This window comes from Oncorhynchus tshawytscha, linkage group LG25 (assembly GCF_018296145.1).
Source record: "Oncorhynchus tshawytscha isolate Ot180627B linkage group LG25, Otsh_v2.0, whole genome shotgun sequence".
NCBI classification, from domain to species: domain Eukaryota; kingdom Metazoa; phylum Chordata; class Actinopteri; order Salmoniformes; family Salmonidae; genus Oncorhynchus; species Oncorhynchus tshawytscha.
The window spans coordinates 25479684-25494272 of NC_056453.1; the positions used below are offsets into that span (position 1 = coordinate 25479684).

Below are 14589 nucleotides of genomic sequence, written 5' to 3' on the forward strand. Positions count from 1 at the left end.
GAGGGGCGAGGAAACCCCAGCAGGGGAAAGAGAGGGAGCTGCAGGGGCAAGGCAGACCCTTTTGCCTCCCCATGGATGGAATCGAGTGAGGTCCAGTCTACCACACTGCTTTCGCAGCCTGCTCTGAGCGGATGTTGTAAACGTGACAGGCAGGCAATCACACTGACTGAGCCCTCAGAAGGTTGGCAACTGACATTTCATCTACACATTGAGAGTGAGACACAGAGAAACACACACACACACATAGGTTGCGGTGGTGTTTTTTCAGCCGATACAGTAACAGCTGTGCTGATATGGAACACTATCCATTCTGAGCCCTTTCGGAGGATATTACAGTTCTGTTCCTCTGCAGCATGCTTGGGACAAATCCCACAGCCCCCTTTAACTAAGGAAGGGGAGGTAAAGAGAATGTGTCTCAAATTGCACACCATTCCCTAAATAGTGCAGTACTTTTGACCAAAGCCCTATGGGTCCTGGTCAAAAGTAGTGCACTGTATAGGGAATAGGGTGCCATTTGGGACACCAGGATTGTTTAATGGAGGTGGGTGATGTTTAACGTAAACAAGCTAAGGGTAAAGAGTGGAAGGGGAGCATGTGTTGGGACTAAGTGACAGGTGCAGCAGTGGGTTGAGTTTTGCTAAATAGGTGTTGGTGATATTGATATTCATGTGACTAACAGGACATGTGTCTACTGATGCTACGATTAACCTGAATCTTGACATTACTGAAGTTTATGCCCATGCCAACACAATTATCTAGCTGGCATGTGGTGGTGGTGTGTGTGTGGGTGATGAATATCTACACAAATGTGTAAGACTCATCCCTTTTATGTCAGATAGCACAATGACATCATCTGCACTGATAGGAATGACGCCCCCTGTGGGAAGCACTTGGTGTCACTAATGAAACCCCCTCTAAATTTGCTTTAATATGGATAACAATGACACACTTGACACAGTATAATGAAATAAGACAATCAACTGACTCAAAAGTAAATCAAATAAATTGGTTAAATCATAAGACGTTTATTGTAAGAACATTTGTAATGATTTTTGTGTCTTACAAAAATGGTTTACAAGTTAACTTTTCTCTTTTATTTTGGTGCAGGTGAACCGTGTAGAGTTAAAGCAGTGTGTTGCAGACAGAAGAATACCCTCCACTGAGATTGCTGAACAGCTAAAACCAAGAGGCATAGGCAATCGTTACAGTCACGTAACATATAGGCAAGTAATAACTTATCATTGCATTTCAGTGCAGTGGCTAGGTTTCTTTAAAACGTATTTCCTTAATCGATTATTTTTTTTAAAATTGAACAAATATTGATGTAACTCAATGTACTGTTGTCTCATTTATCTTACAAGTCTTCATGTCCATCACAGTTCACTCTCGATTCTTTCTTGACGTCATCTTGTGTTGATACAATGCATGGGTTTCTTTCAAGATTGGGGCCCAATTGCGAATCCATAGGAGCAATTTACACTGTACAACATTCTTATTAACAACAGTCATATACAACATGGACAGGGACTAGAGGGCAGCCTTCCTTTATAAATACATATATACACACATACTGAAATGATTCCTTACACTCTGAAGTTATTTCAGGAATTCACAATGTGTGGTTTTCATTGATCAACCATTTCAGCCATGTTGCTTCCACCCCGTCCCCTTGTCTTGAGGGCATGGAGAGTGCAGTTGGTGAGCACCACAAGTCCACAGACATACATACACACAGTCCCTAGTACTCCCCTCTCTCAGGGTACAGAGGCAGAGGGAGGAAGACATGGTAAGGTAATACCTCCATTTGTACGAAGGGTGGGTGGAGAAGTAGTGGCCAGTGTGTTGGAGGTTGGATGTGGTGGTGGGGTCTAACGGGCTATCCTAGTTCTGCACGGAGAGGGGCAGGGGTGCTGGGGCTAGGCTCGAGGTCTTCGCCACGCCCTCTTTATCGGTCCGGGACTTCTTACAGGTGAGCGCCAGCAGCAACAACATAGGCAGGTGCCACAGACTGCAGAAGAAGAGCTTGCGGGCGGAGCTGCGGTCTCCCTTCTGGTAGAAGCGGAAGGCCAGATAACTGATGTAGAGGTTGATGGGCAGGGAGACTAGAGGAAAGGTCCAGGTGGTGACGTCCAGCACAGGGCCCAGGGCCGAGAGACCGATCAGACCCAGGCTGTGGCGCAGGGCCACCCTCTTACACATGCCCGGGTGGGTGACGGACATCATACGGTAGCCTCCCCGGGAGTAGTCCTCACGCAGGTTCCAGCTCAAAGCGTTGAAGTGGGGAAACTGCCAGCAGTACAGGAAGCCACCCAGCAGCAGAGCACCTAGAGAGGGGGAGGGAGAAGAGAAGATCTTGACAATGACTAGATAGAGAATTCACAAATCTCTTGGTGTTGAATTTCCCAGTCCCTCTCGCAGGGATTTATAGTGATTTGTGGGCAAAAATGCTTGATTTTGCTGCAGCAATTCTGACATTTTGGACAGCAATATGCAATGGTTCTGTCCAATTTATCACAAAAATGCACTGAGGGAAAAAGTTCATTGACATGTGGCTTGATTGAACCATATTACCCTCTCTTTTTGCTGCGGTGATGGGTCTGTTGTATGCAACAAAATTGGGATGATTTGACGTAAAATAGTGCATTGCATAATATGCAGGAAACTGTTGACTTTGCCCATTTGTTTTTTTTGCCAACGATGTATCCTGGAGGGACTGATTTCCTTTTTGACTGAATCTACGTCTTTTTTTCAATCAACTTATCCTTCCTGGACATTTCACTGCCCTGACCCCTATGACACAGCCTCTGTACACGATACAGGAGATGTTGTGAGGTGAGAGAGTGAATGGGTAACTGAATACGAGAACATGAATGTTGTAGACACTAGTCAGAGAGGAGGAATCCCCCAGTCATTCTGTCTGTTCTGTTCCTCTCAGACCTGTGGTTAAACAGAGAGAAAGAGACCCATTCATCAGCTCGCCTTGCACATCCTGTGTGTGTGTGTGTGGGGGCAACAAACAGCCCGGGGCCACGTGTACGGTGTGGCGTTGTAAACGTTCCACCAGAGAGCAAGAAGCAGCAGAGAGAGAAACAGGAGACCCGCCCCGGCCGCCGAGGCACAAAGACTCACTCGGCAGCGCTGCAGAGGCACCCGAGCGTTACATACAGGGTTTCCTTTTGTTTCACTCCGCTGTTCTTGCGTTTTGTAAACACAAAAGAAGCCTAAATCCCGTAGGAAAACAGGGCCTTAAGGCACCTCTACTGCAAACCTCTCCGATCTCACCAAACACAGTGATCAAACAGGACTATAGTGCAGCCTGTAGTAGCAGCTAACAGGACAGATGATGGTAACTATTGTCACTTTAGACTTACTTCTGTTCTATTATTTTATTACTTTATTTTTTGAACGTTTAAATGACCCCCAATTGACCTGGTTAAAATGCCAATGTCCAAGTCATACTTATAGCCGAAACTGAGGGGGTCCTTCTTACATAAAGGGCATGAATGTCATTGTATAGCATGAGAGCAGTCATTGAATCAAGAGGGCCACCAAGGGAAGAAAAAAACCCCAGCGGAAGTTCAATGGGAATAAAACACATTCACTCCCACGTGAAAAGCCCCATAGATTCATGATTAACATTTTGTTGAGAGCAAGTCCCAAGATCTTGGCTTGGTGAGTGTAAACTAGTGTGTGTACCCTACGGAGAGACCCCGGTGACAAGTTGCAACACAGTTCACAGTTGCCATAACAGAACACTTAACATGTCTGCCAAACAATCTGGAGAGGAGAGAGGAGACCCCCCTCTGCTCTGCCTTCCTCATCCACTAGAGAAGTGCACGCACGCGCACACACACAGCTAGCCGAACATAAACACACACAATACTGTGTGTGTGTTAGCAACGTGGGACTCTGGGTTATGGAGTATGTAAATAAAAGGCTGGTCGTAATGGGGGGGAGGGGGGTGTCAGGCCTGGTCACAGAGGTCCTCGTCAACCCAGTGAAATACATACAAACTCTGTTGTGTTGAATGTCAGTTGTGAAAGAGGCCTCACGGAGTCAAGCAGAGACTAATTGTGTTGGAATGACAAGACAAACTGTAGAAATAGAATTGAACCTATAGAATAGCTGCAGTTCAGTGGAGACATGGATATACAACATGCAGACATTCCCTCTAGTCTACACTACAGCCTAGCTCCTAAGTCTCCTGGGAGTGACCACACAGTAGGTTCATTTAGGCTGTGATAAACCGTGTATTTCCCACTAGCTGGATATCTAGTTTGGAAAATAATAAAATCGCTCTGAAGTGTCAGATTTGAACCACTTTATCAGAGTTTAACATATGTTACTGTAGGAACGAACACCAATGTATTATCATGAGTCTACACAGAGTCTAATATGGACATATGAACTTTAACACACCAAAGCTGCTCTTTGACCCAATGTTGGAAGAACAAGTATGGTGTATCCTTTTCTCTCCTCTATCCCCCATTTACCAACATATTCAGTTTGAACAGCTCGTCATACACCAGCTGCTTCATCGTGAAACATAAGATGGGGTGTATCATTACTGTGTGTGTGTGTGAGGGAGACCCATAGGACCAAGTATCATGACTGTGTGTGTGGGAAAGGACACTAGGACCCAGCAGAGAGAGGCGTACATTGAGTGCGTGTCGTCCAGTTCAGTACCTGGGTCCAGAGCACCTGTAGCGGCCGTCCAGCCCATGATGGGGGGAATGGCCCCCACCACCGCCCCCACCCAGGTGTTGATGATGCTGAGCCTCTTCAGGGGTGTGTAACAGCAGGTGTAGAGGAAGATGTTGAGGGCCCCCAAGGCCCCTGTTAGAGGGTTCACAGCCAGGGTCAACAAAGTGATACCAGGGACACCACAGACTAGGGCAAAGCCCACCGCATGGAGAGGACTGTGTGACGGAGGAAGAAAGGGAGGGAAGGAGAGAGGATAAGGAGGGAGATAGAGACATCTCTTAATATAACTTCCCCACACTATTTCACCAACAACAAATTCAGCATACAATAGAGAGCTAAGCTTCCTTCAAAATACTGAACACCTGGCTTAAAGACACAGAATACTGAACACCTGGCTTAAAGACACAGAATACTGAACACCTGGCTTAGACACACAGAATACTGAACACCTTGCTTAAAGACACAGAATACTGAACACCTTGCTTAAAGACACAGAATACTGAACACCTTGCTTAAAGACACAGAATACTGAACACCTTGCTTAAAGACACAGCAAGACAGAATAGAACAACCATTGTTATCATGTTCTGATTGAGATATGTGGACTTGTGGAGATTATAGGAGAAGATGACAATAGTCCCATGTGAAGACACACACACAGCGAGTGCCACACGGTCGGGCCACACACTCAGAGACAGTTAGTGGCGGTCCGGCACTCAGTCTGAAAACATGGGCTTAGAGGAGAGCTCATGTGATCAGCGTTTGTCAGGGATAAAAGTGGCCCTGCAAGACAATGAGCATGTGGCTACGAGGCTGTACGCATTACGCACGCCCAGAGATCAAACCATCCTCAGCCCTAACCACAGAGGCTCCCGCTTTTAACCGGATGAAGACCTCCTCCTCCCGCTGTCTTTCATTGAAAGCAGCTAGCTAGCAACTGACTGCAGGGCTGGTTCAAGTAAATATGCTGTAAATTAGAGGGAGGAGATTTGGAGATTAAAATCTTGAACAAACGCAGCAGGCCTTCTGAAGCGAAAACAGGCTTTTATTTTGGGAGATGGGGTATTAATGTGATTAGTGTGTTATGTCTGTTTTATGTGGCAGTGGAGTGTGTAAGTGTGTGTGTGTGTGCGCTCGCTGAGTTTGGGTAATCTCTGTGGGGGTCGAATTGAGGACTGCGTCTCCCGGCCTGTGGGGAGGGGGTTGTCTGGCCTTAGTTTATAGTTGGACACTGTCCCAGTCATAACGCTGTCAGCCGGGGGGGTAGTCAGCACTTAGCCCATGTAGCTGGCTGGTTGGCTATAAGAGGGAACTTACCTTCCACAACTGGGGGCTAAGACAAGTTCTTCGCCCACGTTTGCAAGTTCTTTGCCCAGGTTTGCAAGTTCTTTGCCCAGGTTTGCAAGTTCTTCGCCCAGGTTTGCAAGTTCTTCGCCCAGGTTTGCAAGTTCTTCGCCCAGGTTTGCAAGTTCTTCACCCAGGTCTAAATGTTCTTCACCCAGGTCTAAAACAGGGGTACTAAACTCATTTCATGGAGGGCTTAGTGTCTAGGAGGTTTTTGGTTTTCCTTTCAATTAAGACCTAAAACAACAACCAGGTGAGGGAAGTTCTTTACTAATTAGTGACCTTAACTCATCAATCAAGTACAAGGGAGGAGTGAAAACCCACAGATACTCGGCCCTCCGTGGAATGAGTTTGACACGTGCTCTAAAAGTTCTTCAAGCTCGAGTGAGAGAATGAAGAGAGAATGAGGACTTAGACAAGAGCATACGTTGGGGGGTTGAAGGGGTGTCTTCAGCGTGATGAGAAGGTGGTTGTTGGCAGGCTGGCAAGAAAAAAAGTGTCTGGAAGAGAGTGTCATGGCTTCTCCATTTAGATCAATGAGGGCTACACGAAGGAATGGCTCAGTGTTCAATTGAAATAAGATCCACACAAGAGTGTGATGTGCTAGAGGAGATGGTGGTGAGCCGAGTCCTCTCTCTCTCTCTCTCATCCATCTTACCGAAGGTCCAAAATCACCACATGCTGCAACCTCAATGTCTTCAACCTCACACCACAATAGAGAATGAGTTCATCTCATTGAGATTTCAACAAGAGATTAGAGGGAGAGCTCTGCAAAGTTGTCCAAACAGATTATCAAAAAGACATCCACCAGTATGCTCTGCTATACATCTAGCTGTCTAGGGACGGTCTTCTAGAAGACCCAGATTAAACTAGACTAAAAATCACTTTCAATCAACTTTTCTTCCTTGGACATACTTTGTGATCTAGGCTTGAGCTGGGTCCAGGGAGCCTCATGGAGAGGGTGGAGCGAGGATGGAGCGAGAGAGAGAGAGGATAGAGAGAGAGGATGGAGAGAGAGAATGTGAGATACTGAGGGCTTGCTTGACAGGGACTGTAAGTGTTGTCTGCGTCACAAATGGCACCTCATTCCCTATATAGTGCACTACGTAGGCTATGGTCATATTCCCTACGTAGGAAATGGGGTGCCATTTGGGATGCTGCCGTAGCCATCCAGCTGGTCCACATCGGGCCACAGGTTGTGTGTGTGTCACACACAGTCCTCAGTCACGTCAACACCAGGATGTACGGACAAAGCCAGGCAGCGGCAGCACCCTGGGTCTGTTTGGAGAACAGTTTACATCCTAAATCTCCAACTCAACAAGAGGAGTGTCCCTTTAAACAACACATCACATGAGGATTCCACTGTGGACAGGAGGAGATGGGGCCAGGTCAGGGTTCAACACCAGCGCTTCAGCATCTCACAGTTGTTATGGTAGGAGTCTTCTCATTTACCCTGGAGTTCCCTATGCCAGGGATCATCAACTAGATTCAGCCCCGGGACCTTTTTTTCTTTAATGGATGGTCATGGGGCCGGAACATAATTAGAAATCATTTTATACTACAGATTGACTGCAAGAAGCCTAAACATATATATTTGACTAAAGCAAAGTCATTTCAAAACTTGCTTCGATTTGTATACGATCACATATCTCTATTATGAGTGGGAATATTTCAAAACAGATTTCCAAAATTAAAATCAACTGGAGCTGATTTGCTGGTGTTTTTACAGTCTTATGTCCAACAAAGAAAAAATAGTTGTATTTATTTTGCTGGCTAGAGCAAGAGTGAGTGAGAAAGAGAGGAGAGAGAGGAGAGAGAAGAGAGAGAAAGAAAGAGCAGGTACAGGTAGCCTACACCCTCCTCCCAGCCTGCCAATAAATAGTATCAGGTTACACCTGGCAGGTGTGGAAGGGGAGGACTGGTTGGTGCTGCAGGCATACTATTTCTGATCTGATATTGGCAGCAACCTTCCTGGCTCCTGGCTGTACTCTGCTACTCTGTATAGACAGCCTGTAGCCTGTCTCAGGCTTGGCACCATAACTAATTGGGAAAAGAGTGTAAATGGATCTGTGATATGGGTGGTGTTGCTGTGCTCTGCAGCACTATTGTCTAATTGAAGGTGTGCTCCCTACCTCCCCTCGTTATCACGAGACATGCAATAACACAGAGCTGTTATTACGCCAAGTGGCAGGATCCAGTTTCTCCACTGGTAATACACTTCACTAGATCAGATAACCTACTCAATATGGAGACGGCATGATAAGGGACGTGGCAATGTATTTGGTGATGGTAGCAAGGTATCAAAGTCAAGGGATTTTATCCGTGTGAAATAAAAGGTTGAATGATTGTGAAAAATATATTTTATGCAAAATTGTTGTGAGACAGAAACAGAAGTAGACACAAAAACAGAGGCTATCTCCCAAATAGCACCCTATTCCATATGTAGTGCACTACCTTTTGACAATGGCCCATTGAACTCTGGCCAAAAGAAGGACACTATATAGGGAATAGGGTGCCATTTGGGATAGATATAACAATTGTACGTTTACCTTATCTGTCCCCTGACCAGGGGCCGGTTCTTTGTGCGGTTCATGTTGGAGTCAAAGGGCACCTCAAAGTACTGTGGAGATAGAAAGAGAGAGAGAACAGAGTATGGGTTAATGGAGGAGTCAAGGAAGGAAGGAAGGAAGGAAGGATGGAAGGAAAGGAAGGACAAACATACAGCTCATATTCAGAGGCCTTTCAAGTTCTTCTTTGTAACCATTCATCCTGTCAACTCACCATTCCCTAAACTGCCTGGCTATGTCACCCATCACCACAGACACCTGGTCAGTGGCACTTTCATAACCCTATCTCTCTGCTTCATAGTTTTGGTCTTAACCAAAATCATCTTCTATGGGAGCATGAGAGGCTTTGCTACAAAACTTTTAGGGAAAAGCTTTTCTGATATTTTTCATGACCAAAATGAGGCTAAATTGTGGTAAACATACAGGGGAAGATACACAGCAATGTATTCGTTGGACATCTGCAGTGAAAGAACGTGAGGGAAGCAGCTCAAGACAAATCTCTGAGCAGAACAGCGGCCCTTCACGTCGCAGAACGGGGACTGAGGTGGGATGTGGTTAGGAGGTTGCTGGGGTCTAGGGTACATAGGGGGAGGATTATGTGAAAAACAACATTTTTCTGTTTTATGATCTACTCTGCTTCAAAGTGGCCCCAAGAGATCAGCTATGTGTGACTAAAACGCAAACACATGGGGCGCTTAAATGCAGGAACCAGCTAGTATGTGTACGTGTGTACATGTGTGTAGGCCTATGTGTGTGTGTGTACATAAATCTGAGCCAGCACCCTAATGATGAAAACAGACAGAGCACTCAGACCAGAGTCCAGACAACCAGAGAATATTAAGATCCATTACTTCTGAAATATGGCTGGAATCAAATAAATAAACAGATAATACACTTCTCTCCTCCATCTCCCCCTTCCTTAATTTACGCTCCTTTTGACATAGAAAAGCCTCTATATTTAAAAACACCCGTGGTGGGTAATAGGTTTCATATAGAGCACATTTATATTTCGCTAGAGGCCTTCGGAGAGTTGGGTCATACCACTTTAGTTGCAAAGGACTTCTTTGCATTATCTATGACAGGGAAGTCTGTCAGCTTGGCCTGTCGGTGTGTCCCCTCTGGAGACCTAAAGGAATGGATCGTCTTGACCTGATATGCTGCTTTCTCAGGAAAGGAAAACCTTTTTGGATAGATGAGAGGTTGCATAGCAACTTGCAGGATTCACCCGTGTTCTGTGTCTGCCTAGGAAATGCATTATAAAAAGGGGAAGGCACACTGAATTGTTCCTCAAAAGAATCACCTGTACTACAGATATGACTAAAACATTCCCGACTACTTCATGACCAGTCTAGCAGGTAGGTGTAACGAGGCCCTCAACAAAACTTGTAGCGTACGCATAGCAGTGTTCTAGCATACTGGACCGTTGGCCTTCATACTTTTTGAATTCTCCATGCAGCTTAAGCAATTTCTCTAACTGTTAACACATTCAAATAAATAGAGGACGCGTACCGGAACCGCGTTGGCTGGGAATTATGGCGAGGTGCACGGTCAGACTTCGTATCCTCAGCCCCCGCGGATGGTGTTCTCAGAGCCGCGTAGCTATGTCACAATGGGACGCTGGACTATCACGTCTCAGTGTCTGTGGACTACGATATACGCTTGAAACAGGTGGGCAACTGGTCAGGCCTAAGCTTCATACAGAGTGTGGGGTTGATAATTGATGCATTTCATTTTGTTTCAGTGGCAGGTTGTGTAACATAAGCTCACAGCCACCCAAAGGGATAAAGTTAGTGGTGGGATAAGCTAAGCTCCATATAAAGTCAGTCTTCCCCTTCCCTCTTGAGCTGAAGTCTGCTGTGCTGGGGCTGATGACGGGCTGGCCTGGGTTGGGAACAGCTGTGGCTGCGGCTATGGGACCCAGGACTCAGGCTGAGGTGTTAATTCTATTTCCTGGGTCAGGAAACGCGTCAGGGGGTCAGGGGCCGCGAGAGAGAGGGAGAAGAGAGGTCTGTACTGCAGTTGGAGCGGCAGCCAGGGCGAGAGCAGAACTGTCCCTCGGGCAGACGGAGAGCTCACATGCAGAACTGTCCCTTGTGCAGACCGAGAGCACACATGCAGAACTGTCCCTCGTGCAGACGGAGAGCTCACATGCAGAACTGTCCCTCGTGCAGACGGAGAGCTCACATGCAGAACTGTCCCTCGTGCAGACGGAGAGCTCACATGCAGAACTGTCCCTCGTGCAGACGGAGAGCTCACATGCAGAACTGTCCCTCGTGCAGACGGAGAGCTCACATGCAGAACTGTCCCTCGTGCAGACCGAGAGCTCACATGCATGCAGCAGGACTGTCCCTCGTGCAGACGGAGAGCTCACATGCAGAACTGTCCCTCGTGCAGACCGAGAGCTCACATGCAGAACTGTCCCTCGTGCAGACCGAGAGCTCACATGCAGGACTGTCCCTCGTGCAGACGGAGAGCTCACATGCAGAACTGTCCCTCGTGCAGACCGAGAGCTCACATGCAGAACTGTCCCTCATGCAGACGGAGAGCTCACATGCAGAACTGTCCCTCGTGCAGACGGAGAGCTCACATGCAGGACTGCTCCTTGGTCACATAAAATCACAATCGTTTCAGTTTCCAATAACGACGTCATTCTGACCTGCACATAAAACTCTGACACCCACATAACTGTACCTCTGCTTTGCTCCCCCTTCCCTACAGGCCTGTGTGCAAAAATACCAGGAGTGCAGAAGAGAGGAGTGTATCCCGGAATACAGCCCTAGTGTTTGGAGCAGGGTTGGGGTCAATTCAGATGTTCTTTTTTATTCACTCCCATTCAACTCATTAATTGAAATTCAAAATTGGCCACAATCCCACAGGATGTAGAATTGTAATTTGTGTTTGAGTGACAGGAAGTATAATTTAATTCCACACAGTCATAGAACATGAGTTTCTATGACTTCCAGTCACCAAAGAATAAATCACTTAGAGCCCGACCGATAAAAATTGGTTGATCTTTTCACAGGCACACTTGTATCGGCCTTTCTTCCACAGATAAAGCGCCTATATTATATACATAGAATAAACAAATGACGGTCAATTTTTGACATTTTCAATGGTAGCCTGAAGAGGGCACTCTACGAGCTGTTCATTGAACATCATTCAGCCCGAGGTCACAACGTGAGAGAGCGTAGGCATGGTGATTTGATGGTGAGTAGCTTGCCACAGCCAACATATTAGAATAAGTAAATAATCAAAAGTACACATCACCAAGCAAGCAGCCCTGTCCTCATCACATTCTCACTTGGTTAACATTAGCTGGCTAGCTAGCCGGCAAGGTAGTTAGCTTAGCTAGTTAGCAATCTGTGCTACTTATGTGCCAAAACTGGACAGGCGCCAAAGTGAAAACTGTGGGGCTTATTTTGTTAGTTTTCCGAAATATGAAATAATCAAAAAGCAAGACAGTTGGCACAGATCTATCCTTCAGGCCATGTGCACTAGCTAAATCAGAATGTGTGACAAACCAGTGCGGAAAGCATTTGCCTGCATAAATGTTCTGCCATCAACACATTCCATTTGCAATTGAAATGTATAGCCAATACCTTTTGTATTGAATAACAGTGTAAAATAGATATGGTTTCTGTAAGACAAAATTGTCGTAATGACCAGCTAGCTTTTGCTTGTTATAACCAAAGATTATGGATAGACTGACAAGATATTTGTCTCTCTGCCCTAACAATGGGTGTCGCTGTCCACAAAGCGGTACGGTGGGCGGGCTAGCTCCCACCTATCCTTTCTTTGGATTGGTGGATACATCTCATTATTGTTACCATTTTTTGAATATTTGATGAGGGTTTTTGACGTCAAACGCCTGTATTCAATGGAGAGAGATGGTATGCTACTAGCCTCATGCCAATAATATGCATAGCCATCGAGACAACAATATAATTTTTTTGCTGGGATTTCACGTACACTAGTTATATCAGTACACTCGAAACAACTTAAGCGTAACAAAACTTCTATTTGATCAAATCAACCATACGTAGCAAATAAGCCATTCATTTTTTTGACCAAATTCAACACTCATTGACCTCCATACAAAAACTCCTTTCGTGGTGGGTGAAACAAAAAAACGCCACCTGCTGGAGGGAGACAGATTTTTCGCTGAGTTGAATGGTTGCCATAAAGTGTTTTTTTTACATGACCTTTGTTGTAAACACTGTAGTAAATCTACTCAAGACAAATGCTGATACTGACATCTAGTGGTGACATGATGAAAAACATGTTAGTGCATTACTTGCAATACTTATTTGTGAACTTGTTAAATTCCTTCAACCAGCCACCCCTTGTGGTGGTTTAGTACAAACACTTCTACATACTACTTAAATATGTGTCCAAGCCAAACTAAACAAGTTTTGTATTTACTGTCGTATTTATAGAGGATATACACTGAACAAAAATATAAACGCAACACGTAAAGTGTTGGTCCCATGTTTCATGAGCTGAAAGATTCCATATATTTTCCATATGCACAAAAAGCTTATTTCTCTCAAATTCTGCATTTCTCCTTTGCCAAGATAAGCCATCCATCCACGTTACAGGTGTGGCCTTTCAAGAAGCTGATTAAACAGCTTGGTCATTACAAAGGTGCACCTTGTACTGAGGACAATAAAAGGCCACTAAAATGTGCAGTTTTGTCAAACAACACAATGCCACAGATGTCTCAAGTGTTGAGGGAGCGTGCAATTGGCATGCTGAATGCAGGAATGTCCACCAGAGCTGTTGCCAGATAATTTTGTTTATTTCTCTACAATAAGCCGCCTCCAACGTTGTTTTAGATATTTTAGCAGTACGTCCAATCGGCCTCAGAAATGCAAACAACGTGTACCCACACCAGCCCAGGACCTCTACATAAACTCAGCAAAAATATAAACATTATTTTTTTCAGGACCCTGTCTTTCAAAGAAAATTCATAAAACTCCACATAACTTTAACCTCTTTACAATGAAGATCTGTAAACACAGTTTCCATGACACTGATAGCTTACAGATGGTAGGCAATTAAGGTCACAGGTATGAAAACCTAGGACACTAAAGAGGCCTTTCTACTGATTCTGAAAAACACCAAAAGAAAGATGCACAGGGTACCTGCTCATCTGCATGAACGTGCCTTAGGCATGCTGCAAGGAGGCAAGAGGACTGCAGATGTGGCCAGGGAAAAAAATGCAATGTCTGTACTGTGAGACGCATAAGACAGCGCTACAGGGAGACAGGACGGATAGCTGATCGTCCTCACAGCAGCAGATCACGTGTAACACCTGCACAGGATCGGTACATCCGCACATCATAACTGGGGGACAGGTACAGGATGGCAACAACAACTGCCCGAGTTACACCAGGAATGCACAATCCCTCCATCAGTGCTCAGACTGTCCGCAATAGGCTGAAAGAGGCTGGACTGAGGGCCTGTAGGCCTGTTGTAAGGCAGGTCCAACACCAGACATCACCGGCAACAACTTTGCCTATGGGCACAAACCCACCGTCGCTGGACCAGACAGGACTGGCAAAAAGTGCTCTTCACTGATGAGTCGAGGTTTTTTCTCACCAGGGCTGATGGTCGGATTCGCGTTTATCGTCAAAGGAATGAGCTTTACACCGAGGCCTGTACTCTGGAGTTGGATAGATTTTAAGGTGGAGGGTCCATCATGATCTGGGGCGGTGTGTCACAGCATCATGGGACTGAGCTTATTGTCATTGCAGGCAATCTCAATGCTGTGCATTATAGGGAAGACATCCTCCTCCTTCATGTGGTTCCCTTCCTGCAGGCTCATCCTGACCCTCCAGCATGACAATGCCACCACCCATACTGCTCGTTCTATGCGTGATTTCCTGCAAGACAGGAATGTCAGTGTTCTGCCATGGCCAGCGAAGAGCCCGGATCTCAATCCCATTGAGCACGTCTGGGACTTGCTGGATCG

General features: G+C 45.8%; 1 protein-coding gene across 1 annotated transcript in view; it reads right to left on the minus strand.

The window, feature by feature from the left end:
- Nucleotides 1-992: 992 nt before the first annotated feature.
- LOC112224504 (protoheme IX farnesyltransferase, mitochondrial) overlaps nt 993-14589 on the minus strand; it is a 75070-nt gene continuing 61473 nt past the window's right edge. Inside the window, exons 5-7 of the mRNA XM_024388095.2 lie at nt 8598-8668; nt 4687-4919; nt 993-2324 (exon numbers count right to left, since the gene is read on the minus strand). Coding sequence (XP_024243863.1) covers nt 1882-2324; nt 4687-4919; nt 8598-8668 — 747 coding nt within the window. The 3' untranslated portion in view covers nt 993-1881. The remainder of the gene's footprint in view (nt 2325-4686; nt 4920-8597; nt 8669-14589) is intronic.